General features: G+C 35.9%; 1 protein-coding gene across 1 annotated transcript in view; it reads right to left on the reverse strand.

The window, feature by feature from the left end:
* antxr1c (ANTXR cell adhesion molecule 1c) overlaps nucleotides 1-23,814 on the reverse strand; it is a 48,692-nt gene extending 24,878 nt beyond the window's left edge. Inside the window, exons 1-3 of the mRNA XM_028476009.1 lie at nucleotides 23,322-23,814; nucleotides 2,322-2,393; nucleotides 326-397 (exon numbers count right to left, since the gene is read on the reverse strand). Of these exons, the coding sequence (XP_028331810.1) occupies nucleotides 326-397; nucleotides 2,322-2,393; nucleotides 23,322-23,476 (299 nt within the window). The 5' untranslated portion in view covers nucleotides 23,477-23,814. The remainder of the gene's footprint in view (nucleotides 1-325; nucleotides 398-2,321; nucleotides 2,394-23,321) is intronic.
* Nucleotides 23,815-23,917: the final 103 nt, after the last annotated feature.

Below are 23,917 nucleotides of genomic sequence, written 5' to 3' on the forward strand. Positions count from 1 at the left end.
TTAACAATTACCTTTATGTGCTCGCTTACACAATACCATTATCACGTGTTCGCGTGTAACTTTTACGTGAGCACGCAATAAATTAAAAAAAAAAAAAAAAATTACCTGTGTCCCTTTAGGGGTTCCGTACAAGTGAAACCACAAACTTACGGTATAAAACATAATTTAGCCATTGCTAATTAAACTCGCTAGTTGCTTAGTGTATCTACAGTGACACCTCCAAATACAAGGTGATATTCTAAAAGAAAAGGTTGGAAAAAAATAACAGGTTTGTTTTTCAAATGAGGTTTTAATGTTGTTTTTGGTTCTGATGTGCTTGGTTCACCTGTTGTCTGTCAGTTTCATGATGGTGGACGATTTGGAGGAGAACGTGATGAAGGACATCCTCAGCATGGGGCTAAAGCAAGTTTAAAACAAAGGAAAAAAAATGACAGCAGGAAACTCATTATTTACGCAGAACGACCAGTTGGTTAAAGTTCAACCACAGCATGCTTTGAATCATATGTTAAGCCTATCAAACATCAGCCACATTCAGGATTATTTCCCCAGAAAAACCCTTATTTTTTTGACTTCCCAGGAGTTTGAGTACGACACTGAAGTTGCCATTTTTTTTTGGATATTATTTTAAGCTTCAAGCCAACACTATCTGATCCCTGACATTCTGTGGATACATTAGATTTCAGCTTCCAGTGTATCCAAACCAGAAGTGTTTATTTTGGCTGCATTGCTCAGCTCCAGGTGTTGTTGTGGCTAGTGAGAGGAACCTAAACGTAGAACCTGGAAGTCAAGGACAAGACGACTCAATGAGTGTTGATCTTTGTTTTTCTTTTCTGCACCTGCAGAAATATTGGCAGCTGGAGCCTCTGCCAACAGTAGAGCTTTGTGAATTCCATTTATGAAACTAAATTGTCACCAAAACCCCAATATGAACAATGTTGCTCGCTTTTCACATTGCAGTTTTAAAACGGTATTTAACCTGTCTATGTTTTTGAGGAATTGTCGTTTTGTCAAATCAAAGTTGATTTTGTTTGTTCTGACCAAATATTACTTGTCTTTGTGTTTGTTTGATTTTGAAACTTTGTATTTGCAAGGTCACCAGCATTGCATTGGCCAGGAATCTCTTGCAAAAGATATATGAAATCTCAAAAGGAGTTTTTATTTATTTTTGTTTAATTAAAGGGATAATTTCACATTTCAATCATGAAATGGTTGTGGCTTGCTGGTAAAATACCAGCATGAATAAATATCTGCCCAGCCGACGCAGAGACTGACTCATTATATGACCAACAGCGATAGACCCTTTGACTGTTTGTAAACACTAGGGATGTAACGATTCACTCAACTCCCGATACGATTCGATTCACGATACTGGGTTCACGAAACGATTCTCTCACGATTTATTTTACAAAATGGGACTGTATATAAATGACTGAAAAATATTCCTTTATTTTTTTGGGGAAAATACTATACTATTTTTCATTGTCAAAAGAATCCCTTGATAAACTATTCAAAACAATGCAATTTAACTAAAAATAAATCTTGAATGAAATAAATAAAGGAATAATACAAATGAAGAAGAAGCTTATTATTTAAATTCTGGTTCTATAGTAAACAATACAAAACTGCATAATAGTTCTTTTTCTTTTTAAAAGTGCAACTGAAAATGTATTTTGTGCCTTAACAATTGGACTAAAAAAACAAAACAAAACAAAACAAAAAAAACCCAGTCATTTTACTGTATTTAGGTCAGATATTTGTTTGAACCAGCAGAGGGCGCTGGTAACCCAGTGGTCGGTTAGCATGCAGATATTTTGCAGTGAAGAAGAGATGCTATGCTAGCAGACAGAGCTAATAGAAAAACGTGACTTTTACAGATATTCACGTAGTATTACAGATATTCTTTCGGTGCTAAAGGGGTAATGAATCATTTATGAATATGTTTAAGAGTAGAAGGCGGCCAGAAAGAAAGTATTAGCAGATTTTGCTCGCCGCCAACACTTCTGGGTCGCGCCCTCTGCTGGTTAAAAAAAGTACTGCGATTCAATTTTCACAGCATCGATGTGAATCGTTATACCTATGAATCGATTTTTAACTGCCTTACGATTAATCGTTACATCCCTAGTAAACACTGTGACGTACTTTGTTGGGCGGGGCTTAGCCTGGAGGCAAACCACCATAGATGACTTACTCATGCTGTTAGACAATGGGGAGCAACATACTGTCGCAACGTGGCGGCCATCTTACCTCAGACAGCTGGCCCCGCTCATTACATCAATATCAATAGTGCATGTACTATTTAAATATTGGAAATTGTCACTTACCTTTTGAACTTCTCTGCTAAATTCTCCACAAAGTAGTAGATTTCATTCCAGTGATCCATCACGCTGCCGGATCTGAGTGAGCAACAAAACAACAACTCATAAGAGAACACAAAACCTTTTTAAATTCAGCGCAACAGAGAAATTACATTTTAAAACACAAGATCAAAAAGTTGTACGTTACCTAACAGAATTTCTGTGTTTTTGTCAGCCGCATGAGACGGTCAGGCATTTAACACTCACTGGAGTCCATATGGTGAAAAGTTTAGCTAAGAAAATACAGCTTTACTTGCCAAGAACTACAGGGGGTCACTAAACAGCTCTCAGATACAGAGAACAGACTGTTGGTCTGTGGGAAACAACTTTTCCTCGTACAAAAAGTCACAGTGCTGTTACTTTTTAAATATAGCTACAACAAGATTCCCTTTTTGTTACTTAAGTTTTGTTTTTTCCTGCTAAAGATGATAAAAAGCAAAAATCTGCAACATTTCTATGAATTTCGACACTTTATTACTAACATCCATTTTTAAAAAGCTGCTTTGATTGTTACTATAGTTTGCATGATATATATAAAACAATCCATAAAAGCTAAATATATTTAAATAACTTTACCCAATATTTGTAACCAAACCAGGTATTTTGCTACATGTTTCAGCAATCAAGTTCTAGAAAGTAGCATTGCATTTTTAAGAGCTTTTCTTTTCACAATATTCTTTGCATTCTAATATTAAAACATTTGATTAATATATAACTTTGTTTGGTGCTCTGTGGGGTATTGGCTGCATCCCAATATCCACACTCGCGCACTCCCGCTGAAGGGTGCGGGTGCGTAGGGTGTCCCAATCGTACAGTTTGTTTTAGCTCCGCCCACTATGTACCCTTCATGCACACCTGTGCGAAGCGTGCATGCAAGCGGACTTTGATAAGGGAATTACCCATAACTCCTTTTGTCGTGTGATGTTCCAATAATAAAAATAAATAAATAAATCAAATACAATAAAACTCACAAAAATGCAGCAAAAATGGCAAAAAAAAAATGTATTTTCAAGTGCTGGTAAGGTATCAATTATTTCATTTCTGTAATATGTATTATATTAAAATACATTTTGTATTACAAGGGCTTTGGTACATGTAGTTATGTTCCGTACATTTCCCCAAATACCTTTTAATAGTGAAAATATAAGACATACATGAAATGGCTGATTCAGTTTCTAATCTTTCACAGGAACAGACAAAATTACATTTAATTGTATTCAGTTTGAGGGCAGAAAATGATGACGTCCTGACTCGGGTGGATGATGTAACCGCAAACTGTCCCGATTCTACCCATTCAGCACTTGTTCCCTTACACACTTTACTGCACTTAAACCAAGTGCGTAGGGCGTAGTGTGGGTATTGGGATGCAGCCATAGGTAATTCTTTAAAGGTGCAGTCCGTAATTCTTGAAAAATATGACAAAAAGTGACTTTTTGTCATATTTGCTCAAGCTGTCACTGTGTAAGGACAGCCTTACATGAAACTAGTAGTTTGTGTGAAAAAAACAGACTCATTGAGTCCCCCCTGCTGCTCCTGCAGCCTTTAGCAGATTGCCAGAATGCACCGGGACCGAGCAAAAAGAACCAATCAGAGCCAAGATTGTGTTTGATGGACTGTCTGACAGCTGTTACTCACAGCCCCCGCCCCCTTCCGTCGTGGCCAAAACACAGCAATGCTCATCATAGCAAGGTAGTGCCTGGAGCGCTGTATTTTTTTTTTTACAGTTTATGGTCTAGAGGAGTAGAAGATGGAAATGGCGACTTTTCTGCTTGAAAGGTAATTGTTGCTGCTTGATTTACATTATGTTTGATTTGTAATTGTTACACTCTGTAGTGCATGTGTTGTTTGTTTGTGTGCATGCTGCCATAACTGCAGCCTCCATGTGGGCTGCTGCTGCTGATAGATTGGTGTGTGCACATTGAGAGAGAGAAGAGCTGCAGTAATAGGCTTTTAATAGTGCATGTTCTAATACTGTTGCTGTTGTGCTAATGTTAGCTTGTTAGCTCCTCGGAGGGAGGGACTTTGGAGGCAGGGCAAGAGAGCAGCGGAGGGGGAGGGAGGGATCTGAAAGTTACGGACTGCACCTTTAAGGTGGTCACATGATAAGCAACATCTTGAATGTATTTGTTTTGTTGCTGGTATAGGAATGGCGTTAGCTAATTGAGCACACATGTAATTAGTGCCTCCTGCTGCAGCTGGCTTCTGTGTTTCCTGTTCATAATGACTCCCTCGCTCTGTAGGAACTAGTGATGTGGCACCTTTACTATTGCTTATGATAATGAAAGTTTGCTTTAAATTAGGGGTTCTCAACTGGTCTCACCCTGAGACCCACATTTTGCCACTGTATATAATCTTTTTTAAAAAGCATAAATCTATATATTTCCCTGTGCAACATGCATTTCACAGCATGTCTGTCAAAAGAAAAGTTTCTTTCAAAATAAAAGTCCAGCATGACAGACATTGAGTATTGATACATTTATTTTTTAACCAGCTGTACTCGACCCACCCAGTACAGGTCTGCGACCCACTTTTGGGTACCAACCAACCAGTTGTGATTCACTGCTTTAAATGATCTCTTTTTGGACTATTGAATAATTTCCATGTTCTTTTATATACATCTGTTTACAGTCTTACTTTAAAAGTTATTATTTCCATTCCACAGTACTTTTACTCTATTAAGCCAATGCTTAATAGAGTAAAATGCTTTATACATGTCCGTGCTGCTAGCATAAGTGTGTTGATCAAATATGGATGTGTGCAGTTGTTAGCTTTAGCCCTAATTTTCAGTTATTTTACTTAAAAGCTTTTGTTGATCTGTAAAATGGTAAGTATTTAAGGACCTTATTTCCTGTTTAGGAAATATAGGTACCTAAATTTATTGGTAACATTTCCATACTATATGACGGGTACCCTGATACGGTCATGAATATAAAAACATTTTTATCCTAAGAATGTTATATTTGTAAATAAAAAAAAAAAAAAAACAACAAGACAACACTGACTACAGATGAGAATACACAAAAAAGGACTGTTCAGAACAACTCAAGAATGTTTGACCAGAGAGACATGTAAACCCATGTAAATTTGCGATGGTAAAACAGGGGACGGGACCCAGATAAGCAAACTGTTTCTCTCGTCTCCTTTTTCAACATGTACAAAAAAAAAAAATGTAAAAAAAAAAAGTGAATGTAACCATGTCGGAAATAAACTGAATAAATAAATAAATAAAAATAAATATAGTGTATATTTTTGTATATGTAGATATAGTGTATTAACTTAGTATACATAGCGAAAATGTAAATGCATGCAATATAAATGTGACCACCTTGTTCAATCAAGCACACTATAAAAACAGGTGTGCCTAATGCTGCAACTCATGTCTGATGAAGGGCGTTTTTTGGTGTAAGTTTAAAATTTGGAGCTCACCACGCAGTTGTGCAGACCTTTTTTTTTCATTGCATCTTTTGGACTTTTTCGATCCAGCACACTGCCTCAAAAAGGGATGTGCGCGTTTTTTTGATTGTGCTGAATAAAAAAGTGACTCAGGCCTGAGGTTGACACGATAATTTAGCCCCTTCCCGTAAGCCAAATTTCTCTGGAGTTCTAGGAAACATCTTTTGCTCTCCCAATGGGACGCTCATTAAACCTGGCCTGTTGTAAAACAGTTCCCTCACTGCATTTGTGGTGATTTAGTCAAGCACACGCATGCAGAGCATCAGTCCTGATCTGACCAGTCATCTATTAGCTAATGAACAAGCCATAGAAGTGAAACTGGGGAAATAAGTTAAATACTGGCTGTAATTGTTAACGCTTACTTAAAATAACGACTCGGTGTTATTTCAAATGCAGGAGTCACATTAGATGTGTTTCGCAGGTTTGGTCTGATGTAGTTTTATCATGTACAATTAGGATTTTTCTAATTTAACAGATTATTTTGGTTTAAAGGACGCCATTGTGGATACTATCACGAGACTTAACAATGCAACGTGTTTTGTCTTTGAAACACAAGCTTGAGTCAACGTGAGGGAAATACTTAAAACTAGACTAAACACATGACAGCATGTTTTCCCCCCTTTGTTAATGGTCCAATAATACCCAGGAAGAGAGAGACAGAGTGCAGCCTAAAAGATGTTACTTAAGATAAACAACAACTAGAACCAATTGCTGTAAGAAAATATGTAACTGTGTTGAATTTATGCAACTGAATTAAAAAAAAAAAAACCTGTGGTTTTTAAATGCTGAGGTTACTAAATTGTTGCATACAGTAGGCTATGTTGTGTATCTTGGAATCAACAATGGTAGACACTGGGTTGTTGCCATTAAATATTCTCCCTTTAATTTGCCCTACTGTGCTATTCTGTTTTATCTCAGATATGTTGCTTTGTTGTTTCTTTAAACCATTTTCAGAAGACTAAAAGTGCTGAAAAATGTGATCCCTTAAAAAATAACAGAACATCTGATAAGTGTTAGATGATCAGGTCTGAGACTCATCATAACCATGACATCAATCATTTTGCACGCATGCAGTAGTAAAAATAAATCAAAGCACCTGTCGCTGCTTACAACTCTATTAGTTCGCTCACAAGAACATAATTTACAAATGATGCAAAAGCTTATGAAGGCATTTTCAATTCAACTTTATTTATATACAGCGCAAATTACAACAAAGTCAGAGTTTGTAGTGAGAAAGAAAGAAAGAACCCAACAAGATCCACATGAACAAGCATTTAGCGACAGTGGGAAGAAAAAACTCCCTCTTTTTTTTATAGGAAGAAATCTCCAGCGGAAACAGGTTCAAAGGTGGCAGACACTTTGATCTGCCACATCAAAGTGTCAGGATGGAGGCTTTAGGTTTGGATTAAATTGCTGGAGAGGGAGACAGCGGCCATGTTCAGCGCTTTATTAAAAGCTCCATATATATTTCAATAATCTATAAAGTGCAAATCTAACCAACTAGACTCAAAGGGAAACTGACTGACTGGGAGGGAAGGGCATCAGACCAGACAAACACACCTTAAATAGTACTGGGAAGATAATCAGGAGATGAGGGATGCATGTGTGGTGAAAGGAGGGAGGAGTCTACCCACTCACAAACACACTGACAAAGACAGGGGCTGTGACCAAATAGTCCCTCCTATCCACTTTTCCTTAAGGCTACAAGGAACGAAAGTGAAACTAAAAGAACGTTACATTGAGAATGGTTGCTCACGCTCACCTTCCACTCAAAAATCAACATTAATTCAAAACAAGTATAATGACGTATGAAATTGTTACATTTATGCAAGATGTTGGCCAATATAATGCTGTAGGCTGACAAATGTACAACCGCACAAAGCATTCCTAGGTGAACAAGAGTGCTCTGTTTTCAGTCATTGTGAGTTTCTGTGAACGCTCGGATTAGCGGGTCCCTTTAAATGTTGTCGCCGCAAGGAATTGTGGGGCAGCATTATTTGGTCTCCTTTTGTAAAGGATGCATCAGTGTTTCCTAGGCTAAAGGAGGTTATAAAGGAACCATTGAGTCTCCTTTCCTCAGCTGTTAGAGAATTACAACATTCCTTATCATGGCCGCCACTTAAACACTTCCAGGGGTTAAGGAAAAGTGCATAGGAAAGGAGATATGAGGGACCATTCAGACGCACCCAGGGCTCGTAGAAACAAACAGGAAGGCCTTACTCACAGACAAGGACCGAACTAAGCGCTGAGAACTAACAGAACACACAACCTATCAAATTCCTAAACCACGACTAACAGAAACATATAAAAACCCCAACTGAATTTCAATTCACGACCTTACAAACTATTTGATACGGAAAATCTTCAGAAATCCTTTTAGCGAAAGGAGAGAAGAAAAAAAAAACAAGCTAAACAAGAAAAAAATGGATCCTGAGGTAAGAAAAATATAGTTTTAAAGAGTGTTAATATATTGTTGTGCCCTAAAGAAGCAACAGGATTGTGTTTTTGTTGTAAAAGGGAAATGGAGAAAGATTATCTAATCCCAAACTGGCAGCTAAGACTCATGCTGACGTGTGAGGGTCTTTTTTTTTTAAGTATTTATTTAACTTAGGGGTGAAACCGAGGATGCTTTCTTTTCTGCCTATCTTTGTCTCTGTACAGCAATAGCTCTTGTTTGCCTTGGATTGGTTGGGTTCTCTGTGGTGGCTGGAGTCGTGGGATCGAGGACCAGCTTGCATTTTCACTCACCTGTCCAAACAGCGACGGTCAGAGGAAGTGGCTCGTTTTCCCTCCTGAGACCTTTTTATGTGGTACCTTGTTTCCTCTGAATAATTTGACCTAAATTGATTCAAGGTAGGCCTCAAAAAATCATAATCAGCAAAGTTATGTCACATTGAACGTATCAAAGGTTCAGCTAAGATGTTTTTAACCGTGGAACAAGATGAAAACCACGTGTCGGCTCAGGTCGTGAGCTATTGGAGAACAGGGAGGGGGAAAAAAATACAAAACAGAGACGAACTAAGACAATTCAAAGAGCTTTAGCAGGGAAACAAACAGAGGTAATGTGAAAAATCTGTTGGTTCGGGAGGAAAAATTGCCTGACAGACAAAAATGCCAAAGATTAGACAAACACTTGAACATGGCCAGATGACAACAAAAAAAAAAAAAAAAAAAAAACAGCAGCTTCAAAAACAGTGTGATTACGTTAGTATTACTCAATGGCAACTTTTCCACTGTTTCAGAGCCAAGAAAATGAAGAGTTTTAATGGCCGGAAAGCATTGGAGGGCAATGCTGTTTCTTTCTGAGTGTTATACATGTCTCCCTGTTCTAGCACAACTAAATATCTAGATCTCGAGCTATTACCGAGGAAGTGTTTCCACATAAAACATGAGTAAAGGTTGTTGTCCTGAGACTAGTGAAGCTTGCTATTTATAGGAATACAATTGGAATTTGTGGGTGAGGCTGACTAGCTTATATCCCTACCTCATATTAAGGGTTTAAGAAAAAAAAAAACGATTTGGTGATGTATCCAATATTTCACCGCACGTTTATCGTATGGATCCTAAAAAATGTCCAAATAAATTTTTTAAAATCCTGTTTTTTAACAAAAAAAAAAAACATTTAATTGCGCTAACATATGCATATCACATGAATGCCCGGTCACTAGGTGTCAGTGAACCACATCAGACCTTATTAAACTACCTCACACTTGCACATATTTTCATAAAACATACTGGGCACTTTTATAGATGTGTAGTTACATTTTTTAACAGGAATTAAGAATTTAACAGAATCAGAAGCTTTCAAAATGTTCCACTATTAAAAAATAATAATAATAATAATAATTTGACAGTTTGACAAACATACCACTTGTTTTTTATATTTGTACATGAATTACAGTTAATGAAATAAATAGTATCTCATACGATTTTGTACTTGTAACGGTGAAAAGTTGTAATTGTTGATATACATTTTTAACAAAATAACCTGGATGCCATGAAGACTTCTTTAGTTTAAAGTCACAAGTATCCGTATTTATGCTATAAGTAACTTGCAAACTCATTGAACATTTGGATTTCTTAAATGTTACTTTGAAAAACCTCTTTTTTTTAAGGTTTTAAGAAAGAGAAAAACTGTTTCACTGTCTTGGAGACAAAAAAAGATTGTGCTAGGATAAGGTTAATTTGATAACTAACAGCAGCTTAAATGTGATGTATGTATATATTTTTGACATTTGTTTGTTTGTAGATGTGAAACTTGGTTAATATACAGTACTTACCACCACCCCCCCCCCCTCTGGGGATCAATAAAGGTCTATTCTATTTAAGTCTTCTAACACTGTCTGAGTCCATTTTCTAAAATCGGTTTAGAACACTCTGAAGACGGTATGGAAATAAAAATTCCTCTGCAACATCAGTAATATGTTAGAGTAGAGCTGTGACCATTTGTTTCCAAACAGTCAAAAACACCAGAGAAGGAAAAATGTCCTATTGATGTTCAGTGATGGTAACCAGACAGCATGCGGAGGAGCAACGATTGCTGTGACTGTACGTCATGAGAAGACCTAAAGGAAACAAAATTACTCAAAAATATTAATAATAATAATTAAAAAAAAAAATATATATATATATATATATATATATATATACTGTTAACCGGTTGAGTTAACAAGGCAAACTCTGGAAAAAAAAATGGGGTTGAGTGTCAGTGTGTGTGTGTTTGTCAATCCATGTGTCATTCACTACCGAGCCAAATTTGAAAGATGAAAAAAATCACCAAGTATATAAAATAAGGTCTCAAAATCATGAAAAAACAAGCACTTTTTCTCTCTGCTCTGAAACGCTGGGGGCGTGTCAGTTAGAGGTACTGGAACCACGCTCACACGCCCTTCCCGCGCGTGGGCATAACGGTAACAATGATAGCTAGCGTTAGCAGCGTCATTGGATGGACCCAGCCCTACCTGTTTGAGCCATCAAAAATCCTGACTGCGTGTCGAGGCGACGTGGAACATAAGCGCTGTGATTGGTCCGCCAAAAGTGCCAGAGTTTTACTATTTTGACTGGTTAGCTGACTGGTTGATTGGCTGGTTGGCTGGTTAGATACCTGAATGTGTTATTACGCTTCAGCAGCAGGGTCAGGATTATGCTAATGATGGCTCCGTCACGTAACGCGGCCACGATTTCTGACCCACCAATGAAATGGGTTTTCACCTTTGTGCACAAATGTGAGTGAAATAAAGCCGTGTCACGTAAAGCTAACAACTCTTCGGTGTAAATGAGATGATAAAACAATGCAATGAAAGCATCTACAAAAAGTTTAATCACGACTGTGATGTCATTGATCGGATCGGCAAATTAAGACAATACAGCCGATCACATTAATTGCATAAAATGCTATATATCGGCCAATCCGATATAGCCGATGAGATCGGTGTAAAGTAGGGATGTAACGATTAATCGTAAGGCAGTTAAAAATCGATTCATAGGTATCAAGGTTCACATCGATGCTGTGAAAAATGAATCGCAGTACTTATTTTAACCAGCAGAGAGCGAGTGTTGGCGGCGGGCGAAATCTGCTAATACTTTCTTTCTGGCTGCCTTCTACTCTTAAACATATTCATAAATGATTACTTACCCCTTTAGCACCGAACGAATATCTGTAATATTACGTGAATATCTGTAATAGTCACGCTTTTCTATTAGCTCTGTCTGCTAGCATAGCATCTCTTCTTCACTGCCAGAATAACTACATGCCAACCGACCACTGGGTTACCAGCGCCCTCTGCTGGTTCAAACAAATATCTGACGTAAATACAGTAAAATTTTTTGTAAGTCCAATTGTTAAGGCACAAAATACATTTTCAGTTGCACTTTTAAAAAGAAAAAGAACTATTATGCAGTTTTGTATTGTTTACTATAGAACCAGAATTTAAAAAATAAGCTTCTTCTTCATTTGTATTATTCCTTTATTTATTTCATTCAAGATTTATTTTTAGTTAAATTGCATTGTTTTGATTAGTTTATCAAGGGATTCTTTTGACAATGAAAAATTGTACAGTATTTTCCCAAAAAAAAAAAAGCAATATTTTTCAGTCATTTATATACAGTCCCATTTTGTAAAATAAGAGAATCGTATCGTGAACCCAGTATCGTGAATCGAATCGTATCGGGAGTTGGGTGAATCGTTACATCCCTAGTGTAAAGCCTACTATGAATGCTACTAACCTCACTAAAATTAAAGCATTACTATTGCATAAATTAATATTAATGCTTCATACAATAATAATAATATTTATTACTTGTAGTTGGTTATAAAAACAAATACCTTACACATCTATAGAAAGACGGCACAATGATACCCAAAGGATTTTAACTAAGATTTCACATATTAAAAGTCTAGTAAAGTCTAGTTACACTTTCATGCTATAATATCGTCAAATACATTTGAAACTTTAGGTAGTGTTGAATATGATTTCGGCACCCAGTGTACAGTATATTGCTTTATCACTACTTCTGGTAAAAGTCAATGGAAAAAGCCTTACAATTTAATCTGTTATCCTTTGTTTTATTCTTACGCATTTTTTCTACGTGAGGAAAGTAAATGCAACAGGAAAACATTTTACACGTCTAATTTTTAAACCACAATGTTCATGAAAAACACTCATTATCCTACAACACAGCAGCTGTAGGATGAATTCAATAAAACTGCCAATAAACTTATGTTGCCATCACCCCCACTAGTGTTTTTCTTTTAAAAAATACATATAATTTTTGGGTTTTATGAAGTTGTCTTTTATGCTGCAGTTAACAGTACATTTTATTGCTAGAGGAAATCAATTTACATCTTAAAACAAAAACATGTGTAAGCTATGCTAGCAAAGACATTAATGCAAATCGACAATTGCTAACACATTATCGATGCCTTTAAATTCTTTATGAAAATACTGTATATTGTAAGATACTAAGAATGACAAAGTAGAAAATCCACTTCGCTAGCTATAAAACACAGTTTGCTAGCATAGCATTTTACCGCGAGTGAGAAAACTGGATTAACAAGTGAAAAGGTTATAAGTTCCGAGCTTGGCACTAAATTCCGACTTGCTAAACAAAGCTATTTTGTCAAATTGGCTATAAACGCCAAACTGTTACAGTCGAACCTTTTAAAAAGATTATGTGAGAAAAAAGGGTGTGCGCGCTTGTCCTCATAAATCCCACCGTTAACGCCCGGCTCTGCAGTTTACATCACCTCACTGACTATTTCATTTTAGGTTGCAGTTTTACTTTAAAAAAAAAAAACAAGAAAAAACAACTTTAGTTAGTTGCGGTTTAATTAGCGCTGAAGTGTTAGCTCCTAATTAGCAAAAGATGCTTGCTTTGAACTGAGAGACCCCCCATTCTCCCATAACATTAGAACCACTGAGAAATAAAGGGAATGTATTTGATTATCACTTTGCCATTACAGTGTAGTCACATTTGGTATGGGAGAAGCAGATAAAAAGGTCATGTATTCATCAGAATCAGAATCAGAATCAACTTTATTTTTTTTATTTTTTTTAGGTGTAACACTGCTCTCCCTTTTTATATCCTCCCTCTAATAAAAGTTTTCTTACCCTTCCTTAGGGAGGGCTGGTGATGGTCACAATTAAGCAATAAAATAAATCAATGTATTTTATTGCAATAACAAAATATGCATCGCTGTCTCATAATGATTGCACTTCCTGTGGTGTTGACCTTTGACAGCATGTGCAGACAAGTAAAAAAAAAAAAATAAATCAACTTTATTGACCAAGAGTGTATGAATACACACGAGGAATTTGTCTTGGTGACCTGTGCTCTCTCAGATAGTGTAACATTAAATAATAACAATCAACTAGAATAAAGAAAAATAAATGAAAAAAGAAGTATTAACATAAATATAAGAGTAGTTAGACTAATATGTGCAAACTAAATAAAATAACAAGATAATAATAATAATAATAGTAATAATAATAATAATAACAAAATAAAATAAAAATACAATAATAATAATAAGATAATAGTGCAGTAGTGCAGGTGAACATTTAAATGAAAATATTATGTCCATGAACATTAAATGAGGGCTAAATGCTGGAATATGGATGATTTTCCATTGTCAGAAAACCTGGAGTTACTGTTTTTGAAATGCAAAAATGTATCAGATTTATTTATGTATTTATTTTTTCAATCAAGCCACAAAATGAAGCGGAAATACCTCGTCTGCATGTTTTTGGACCATATCACACATTTACAAGTTATTGTTTCCTGGAAAATGGGTGCATTCAATTTCACTCATAATCTTGTTTAATGTCTTGTGCGACTTAATAATCACACAGCTGCACGGCTGCCCGAGATTTCATGCAAATTAAAATAGTTATATGACATGGACTGAACCTTGCCTTGAATTTTTTGGGACCGTGTCACACATTTCCATTACATTTTTCCCCGTAGATCAGGTCGAGACATTTTTAGCAGTGTAGCTAAGGGACATTCTTGTGACGTAATCTCACATGATTTCAGCTAGCCTCGCGGCTTTCGTAAGTCATCTGAAGCATATGAATAACAAATAATACCAGCAATTGACCTTTCTAACCATATATAGCAAGTTTGGAATGATTTAAAAAAAAAAAAAAAAAAAAAGATGGCGAAATGGAAAAGGGTAAACTGACGTGAAAATGCGTGTTGCGATTTTCAACCACAAAATTGGAGTCCCTACTAAAGGCCAGATGAATTGTTGGAAACCATGACTTTACTGTTTCTGAGATTGTATGTTCATGATCTGCAGTTTTGTGTATCAAAGGTAGAGCAATAAACTTGTAGAACAGTTTCAAACCGAAGCTCGCGGCCCACTTCCAGCCATCCATTGCCAAAATCTAGTTTTTATTTGAACAAAATACAATTTTAAAATATATATACAGTACATACGAAGACATAAAAAATACAGAAGGCAAGCATGTTGTTTGGGGCAGTGCTGGCCAGGGACTAAAGATGAAAATTTCATGCTAAAATATTTGCATATTTTCATTAAAAAAAATAAATAAAAATAAATAAAAATATGCACTGCCTTTTTAAATAAATAAACTTCTAATGGTTAAGGAAGTGGGCTTGTAACCAGAGTGTCACAGGTATGAATTAGCTGTGGGACTTTGAGCAAGTCACCTAAACCTAAAAGTATTAATGTTGATTTCAAATCAATCAAACTGCTGAGTCATCTTGTCTGCATTTGTGTCCAGATGTCTCACCTGCCACACCTCACTTCATCCACCTACCTCATCGCTCAGCCATTCCTGACATCATTTATTGTCAAACTGCGGGACAAATCTGGCTCTAAACATGAATCTCTCTCATAAAAACTGCAGGATTCATTATTTTGAACGATTCGTAGAACAAATTCAGATATTTGATTATTTTTTTTTTTTACCTGAACAATGACACCTGAGGTGAGTTCGACACCAATGCTGTAGAGCAATGGCCTGGGGGACGAATCCCAATTCATTTCGGCCCGCAGCAGAAAGTAAAAAACAAATTGTGTAAATGACCAAATAATTCAGTTGTAGATATCTCAGCCCTTCTAAATGCACAAATTCAATGAAATTCCACAATATTTGGAGGATTTTCCCATTCTTTTATCCCATGACAGCAGTCATTTTTAATCTCAAATTGTTCAAAGAACTCAATTTTCCACATTTCCAAATTTAAAAGAGAAAATACTGCAGACTGATATCTATCACTTATTGCTTGGATATTGTCAGCGCCTTACATACTTTATGTATCACTTATACGTCAAAGTGCAAACTTGGGGACATTAATGTTGAAATTGCTCATTTTTCTGCCTAAAATCTGCGGCCCACTTAAAATCAAACTACTTTGTATTTGGCCCCTGAACTAAAATTAGCTGTACAGTGTCGTTGGGGCAAGGGGTCTAGACAGCTGACGTCAAGCATGAAGCAGGGTACACCCTTTGTAAGGACGCCAGTCTATTACGGAGCTACGCACGGATGGAGGAATAATCACCAGCAGCGCTTTAACAAGTATTACAGCAAAGTAATACCTCCTACTAATCAAGACCAAAAACAAAAGACTGACAACAGCTTAGCTTGTTGACTTTGCTCTCACGGCTCAAAGTGTTGAAAAAGACAAACTCAAAAAGTGAAGCGTCGTCTACCATCCCAGCTGGTCCCAGCAAACCACCCCAACCATCAACCAATGACGGCGCTGCAATTTAACTGAGTGGGCACAAGGATTTGTTTGTTTAAAACCACTAACCTACTTTACACAGCCATCGCACAAGTCATAGTCCTAACTGATTCCTGCTCTAAAGCTTCCAAATCCAAGGGAAGCTGCTTGGAAAAAATGTGTTGGATAAAGAGGTGATGGTATTTGAAAAGTGTGTCAAAAACTTTAAAGTCATGCTTTAAACTCATCACCCTGTGGTTTTTGTAGCTATTCGTGAAAGACCGTTGGCATGGTGTGCCTGCCATGGTGTTTTTTTTAATGACGTTTCTAGAATCTGGAGGTGGGACCCAATGCCCAACCGTTATACTGGCAGATTAGAAACATCATCCATGCTCAAGGCCAGAGATGATTGACAGGGCTGTCAAATTTACCACACACGTAACCACTCACAAATAGGCCAGATCAGAAATGTATCAACACCTCTCACATTCAAATACCTTAAGTCTCACTTTCACCAGAAGACTAAAACTACGGCTAAATATAAATATTCTGCCAAAACACTCCTCATCGCCAGATAAGTGCTGCAAAATCTCCTGATCTTCAAAAGAAACCACTCATCTTTCATTAGCATTTAGCCCATGTGAATACATTCCCTCATCTGCCACACAAGCACAACAGAAACCATCCCTCTACATAAAACAGCAAGACGTGTCGCACCCTTTCTGAATCAGCAATGACGATACAGCATATACCAATATGCAGGATATATATATATATACGTCGTAAGGACAATAAAGTGAAGAAGGAGAAACCGCTATAACCTGAGATTTATGAGGACCTATGACCAAGCCTCGAACCTTTAACCAAAGCACCAAAATTATAAACCAAGACTCTTTACATATCAATAACTTGTGTATTCCGTAAACAGCAGGTTGACATAGTTGTTATTCAATAAAATAACCATTCAAGCTTCAACAGTTTTATGACTAAGACGTTAAATTGCTCCATAATTCTACAGTTCATGCTACTAAGCTTAGCTACTTGCTATAGTTGGAAACGGCATTTCTGTAAAGTGAAAAGAAGCCTACTGCAACGCTCTACAGTCACTATTGACGTTATAATCTCTTAAAAAACTGTTTCCAAGATGGAAACCATAACGAGAACGACTACTAAGGATGAGTACCTTTTACATTTGAACCGATATCCAGTACCTGGGAATCGGTATCGGTCCTTAACGGTACCAATTATCAATACTTAATAAGAAAACCTCAAATAATTTTAATTCAACAAATGCATTTCTCAATATAAACATAAGCAAATATATCAAAAGAACTTCCAACTGTTTGTATTGTAACATCGCAGTTGTTTCACAAATTGACGACAATTGCGCACTGTTTTTATTTTAATTTTTGCTAATGCACATATTAAAACCCTGATCTATGTCCTCTTCTTATGATAGATTAGGTACCTACAAAAGTACCGAATTTGGTAACGAATACTCCTACTCTTTGTATCAACCATTGCCCATTTTCAAAATAAAGGCTTTTTCTACTAAGATCTGCGCAATCTTTTCCAACATTCTTGTATTATTGTGTGTTTTGGACTATGACTCTACTGGTATGGCTGTATGCACTTAGTTATACTTATTTAAGGCTTATTTATAATTACAATAGCAGAGGAATGAGTTCACTTAGTTAAATCTGTGATTCAGAGCCATACACCACATTCCACAACAAAGAATTATGATGTCATGCTCTTAACTGTGTGTGGCAGGGTGTGGTTTTAGCCTAAATGACCCCAAAATTTCACTTGGAATTGTGTTCTTTTCCAAGATTTACTCAAAACACCTTTTTAATTTTTCATCTCACAGTAAGTGCGTAGGTTGTATCATTATTTTGACTATATCAAGGATCGATCGGTCGTTTTATTTACTCTGACATCTGTAACATATAAGATATCCCCCCCCCACCTTTGCGTGAAAGTGTGAATTTAAAACAGTCTCTACATTTATCATATATGGTTCTCAAGGGCTCAAGGCCATTTAATTTAACGTGTCATGCTAAGCCTACATTTTCCAAACCTGAATCCAGATGTTCAAACTGGCAACTGTACAGCCATTAGCCACCGATTTTACACTTGTATGTTTGAGCCAGCACCGTACAGCATGTTTGAGACATAGCGTGACATCATCCATCCCATGTCTAAAATAAATGCTTTACTTTAAGAGCCAGAGCAGGATCTTCCCCCGATGCAAACATTTGGTAACTGTTCTTTCCCATAAACACACCTTTCTCATTTCTCCATTATTCTGCCTGTTTTCACTTAATGTCAAAAATGTTTGAACACATCATATTGTTTTTTTTTTTTTTACTGTATTATAGATTCAGCAGCTTGGTACCACTAGTTTGTTAGTTAGTTGGAATTGGACGGTAGTTGTGAGAATGCAAAGCTGCTATACAATTTGTAACACGCTAACGCTTGCTTTCAGTGTAAACTGCTATAGCTCGGTCCGTTTTCAACGCAGAGACACAATTGTAGCATCAAAATGTTGTCCACGTTATACTCTACAATTCTATGTACGTTGTAGAAGTGGCACTTTGACAAAATACATTTATTTAATTTTTTTAATTGACCATGCTTGTCATGCTGCATGTAAATCTTAACCGATTCACACCATTCAAAGATCAAAATGTTCTGCTTCTTAGTGACAATGATAATATCTCATTTGTAAAACGCTGACACCGTTTTACTTTTAATGTAATTTAAGGTTTTATGCAAATTAGGCTGCTTTTGCAAGCCTTAGAGTGCTTGATTAGGTCTGCTAGAGTGTGACAGCTGTTTCTCATGAACTTTGAGGAAAACTGCTGTTAAAGCTTTAATCCTGCAGCTCCAGCCACAATGTATAGCTTAAAATGTTGCTACAATCTTGGTGATGTGTACAAAAGTGTGTTCATCATAAACAATGAACACGTACAGCCAAAGGAGTTGGCAATCCTTTTTTCGCATTTCTAATTGCATTGTCGCTTGCAATGCAAATTTGTCTAGTTTGTTTTGTTTTTCTTCGGAGAGAAAACGTTCACATCTTATAAAATTTCTAATTATGGTGTCGTACAGTGAATTAAGACTCATACATTTGTTTAATGAAAACTGACAGTTTATCACCCAAAGTTATGAACAAGACATCGTACAGAAAAGTAGCCAATTAAGGTTTGAGTATGTTTTATCAGTTCCATTAAATATGAGTAGTGTTGCCCATTGTAAAAACACTGAAACAATACAAAAATGTATAGGACAAAAAAACATTTTCACAAAATTAGACTTGGCTGACCGTGCTACCAAATCTAGCAACTGGTACAGATTTAGCACTAGGGGTGTGAAAAATCGATTTCACGATATATCGCGATTTTTTTGGGAGCTGATTTTAAATCAATTTTTTTTCTTCTTTTTTTGATATTTAATTCATATTTTTGTGTATTTATCTAATCAAATGGTGAGTCTAAATCTAAATGGCGAATCTAAATGTTAAATCTAAATGGTGAATCTAAATCTAAATGGTGAATCTAAGTCTAAATGTTAAATTTAAATCTAAATTTTCAATCAAAATGTCACGGGTGAAACTAAATATTTGGCTAATATGCAAATTCACCGGAAGTACCAAAATAAAAGCTCATCATGTTAAATATCGAATATAAATATTAAATCTAAATCTAAATGGTGAATCTAAATCTAAATGTTAAATGTAAATCTAAATTTTGAATCTAAATGTCAAGGGGGAAACTAAATATTTAGCAAATATGCAAATTCACTGGAAGTACCAAAATAAAAGCTCATCATGTTAAATATCGAATATAAATATTAAATCTAAATGGTGAATCTAAATCTAAATGTTAAATGTAAATCTAAATTTTGAATCTAAATGTCAAGGGGGAAACTAAATATTTAGCAAATATGCAAATTCCCCGGAAGTACCAAAATAAAAGCTCATTCCGGTGAATTGAGATATTAGCTAAATATTTAATTTCACCCATGACATTTAAAATATTTAGATTTAACATTTAAGATTTACATGTAACATTTAGATTTAACATTGACATTATATTTTTACGAGAAAAAAATTATCACAACTTTCACAAGTATTGCTGTAAATCTGGTCAAAAGAAACATTAAAAAATTCACGTACGTTTTTTTAAACGTGGTTTGTTGCTAAATGTTGCAAAACGTTGCTGTTTATTTTAGCATGCGCAGCTTTACCCATAGCATCAGACAGAAATGAACCAGCTTTGGTGTCGGCAGTAATCACTATCACACATAGGACTTAATACAACCCAATTAGCTGTTTACCCAAGCATGAAACTAGGATTTAGGATGTTTGTGATCTTAGATTGTGCAAATCTTCGTCGTAATCCTAATTAAAGACCTGAATTACAAAGTTCGTTGACCTGCGTCCTTTAATAGCTGCCACACAGTGATCCTCCTACACGGGGAAACTGGGGCACAAAGTTTAGACAAAGACTTATTAAACCAGCAAGGTCCGAAAAGATGAAGAAGGACGACGGTGGGAGGGCCGAGACAAGCTTTTAACAAGCTTCCCCCTGTTTGAAGTTCACAAATGATGTCCTGTTAGCCTCACTCTGAGTGGGCATCAAAGCATGCTAATGTTAGCATCGGAGGGAAGGATTTAAAAAAAAAAACACCAGCATGTGTTTGTGTTTACCTCACTTCTGAGTCCTACGTTTGTGCCACCCGAGGTGACTAGATAGTGTCAAAAATATAATTAGATTAATATATGAACTGTTGACAAACCGTTGTTCATGTTAACAGGCATAAAACATGACCTTGAAAAAAAAAAAAAAAAAAAAAAGAAACGGGCCTGTAAAATGTGCTGCGTGCAACATTTAGTCCAGCAAATTACAACCACATTTTCCATAAAGTTTGCTGCTTCCTGTCCTCCCCTGTTCTCCCTCCCTCCTTCTGGCACTCATCCATTAGTGCAAGAGGGAAGAAGGGAGCTGAGGCAGCATTTTACTGTACAAAACCAGGTGCAACAATCCTCTCAAAATATTATCAGAACAACAACACCAAAAAAAGATCAAACATCTGTCTGTATCGAACTACAACCAGTAGAAAAAGATCAATATTAAATGTGCTAAAAGAATGTAATCTACTGAGAAAACCAAAACATGTTTTCTTGTTATTTTTTGCAATTCCAACAAGACATATTTTGCAGCTATAATTTAGAACAAGGATGAGCAACTCTATCACAAAAATATGACTGTATTTGATCCGAGGGCCACATTATCAACATTTATGTCAGCATTTAGAATAATGATCAGTCAGAGCATTAACACAAACATAATTTTGTCTTTGTCTGTGGTTTTATGTCTGTTTTTTTTTTTTTTTTTTTGTGTTCTTGTTTTAATTTTCTGCATTTTTGTTGTCGATTTGTGCGTTTTTGGGGTCACTTTCTGTATTTTCCTGTCATTTTGTGCAATTTTGTTTACAGTTTGTGTGTCTCAGGAGCTATTCTGTCACGTGTTGTTGTTTTGTGTGTTTTTGTAGTCATTTTGTTTGTTTAGGTAGTTGTTATGTTTGTCTTTGTTGTCATTTTGTGTATTTTTTGCATTTCTTATGTACTTTGTGCAATTTGCTGCCGATTTGTGTGTTTTAGGAGTTAGTTTGTGGATTATGTCGGGCTTCATATTCCTTCTTGAATTACAATTTTTTTTGGGTTTGCTTTAGGGGCCTAAATAAATTCACTGAGGGCCACATTAGGCCCCCGGGCCGCCAGTTGCCTATGTCTGATTTAGAGTTATTACAGCAGTGGTGTCAAACTCAAGGTCAGTTTGGCCCACAAGAGAAAATTGCAAGAGAAATATAATTATTTCGTACAACTGAATGTTTTATACCTTAGAAAATGAGTAACGTAAAGTAATGTAAAGTCTTTTAAACAAGGTGTGTTAAAATCAGGGAGTAAAATGGTTAAAATTCCACTTTTTTTTTTTTTTTAATAAAAAATGCTTTAATTTTTTTTTTTTTTTTTTGGTCTTATTGAGATTAAACAAGTCAATATGTGGAATCTGAATTTTGATTCTGAGATTTTACAGTTTATACAAAAAAAAAAAAAAAAAAGAGATTAAAGGCAGAATATAAACACACTATTGGAGCATTACTAATAAGCAAATAAATAATAATGGAGTAGGTAATGAGAAATCATTTATTTCACGAATTAAACTACAGAGTTGTTTGAACTGAAGACAAAGAAAAATACATCCTGACTTTCTGAGACTTTTGCTTATTCAGCAAACTGCCCTGTCAGCATCTCTGATGACGTCATCACACACCCCTGCGGGTTTACTTTGAGCTTTTTTGACTAATTAAAAGGCAAGGCATGTTTATTTGTATAGCAAATTTCATTTTTACATGATCAAAAAGTGCAACAGAAAACATTCAACAGCTTAAAAATCAATAAGAACATTAAAATGAGCAGGAAAAACATCTAAAATCAGCAGGAAAAAACATAAACAGAGCTGTTGGCTAAGGACAGGGTCGGCGTCAATTCTAATTGTAATTGCGTAATTGATAATTAATTACAATTCTGATGGTAATTGAAAAAATCTGTTGCTGTTGTAATCCAGGTTGAATTGTAATTGAGTTCAGATTGTTCACTTTTCTATTGTAATTGGCGTGAATTCCATTTTATAAAAAAAAAACCTGTCAATTACAATTGCAATTGTCAATTACAGATGCCCACACCAAAAATATTAATACCAATATTTTTCATTGATTAGGAAGCCTAATATGTTTAAGGATAATAAGCAGATGGTTTTTTTTGTTGTTTTTTTAAAAATATTAAAATAAATGTGTTTGACCAAATTTTTACATAATTAGCCAGTCGTGTAACTGTTAGCATTGAAATAATTTTGTACATAATTTTATTTTTCAATGTATTAATAGTATTTTTCATTAACATATGCAGCACAACGGTATTATTAGTAAACAAAAGAAGAAAAAAAACAACAACAACCCAATTTTAATAATAATAATAAGAAGAAGAATAATTACGTATAAGGTCGCGGGAAGCTAGCTAGTGCTAAATGTAGGTAACAAAATACCGGGGGCACAACTTTTCCCACAACATCAAACCATGTTTACAGTAAAGAGCTACGTCATCATCCGTTTGGTGCTTGTGTTATCTAGTGATTAGCATCAAAACGTCGCGATAAAGTAACACAAGAAGCGCAGTTCCTCGCACAATTAATAATAATAAATAAAAAAGTAACCTTTGAGCTGTGAAAATACAACATTATGGTGTGTTTGACTTACTTGTCCAGGACAAAGTACAGGTCAAATGCGCCCTGACAGGAGCTTTCTTCATCCTCTTCATCCTGTAACTCCGGCTCGCTTCTTAATGAAGTAAAAAGGAAAAATAATCCCAACGAAACCAGAAGAAGACGCGTGTGTAGCAAAAGTTTGGACATGTTTATCCCTGTAGAAAAAAAAAAAAAAAAAAACAACAACTTAATCCTGAAGTTTGTGCTTAAAAGTGTCCGGGTGGGTTTTTACATCCCAGAGACAAAGACTGGATGCAGCCGATGATCCACGTGTATTTATATGAGCTATGATCAGGGTCCCCAAAAAACAGCCAGAGCGCTTTACCCTAAAATGTTCATTTGAATTAAATTCTGACTTTTATCTAAGATTATTATCAACAAAAACCAAAAAAAAAAACCAAACCAAGTCCAGCCCGGCTTTAGTTTGATGGTTATAGAGGATGCCCTGGTTATGTGTTTGGAGCTGGAGGGACTGGACTGGGAACCCAGGGGACAGACTGTAGAAATGGACCAGGTTTCATGTTTCATGCAGAGAGAGAAGGAGAGGAAAAGAGCAGAAAATGGGTCAAGATCCCGTTTGGCGCCTCC

The sequence above is a fragment of the Gouania willdenowi genome, chromosome 19 (genome assembly GCF_900634775.1).
Source record: "Gouania willdenowi chromosome 19, fGouWil2.1, whole genome shotgun sequence".
NCBI classification, from domain to species: Eukaryota; Metazoa; Chordata; class Actinopteri; order Blenniiformes; family Gobiesocidae; genus Gouania; species Gouania willdenowi.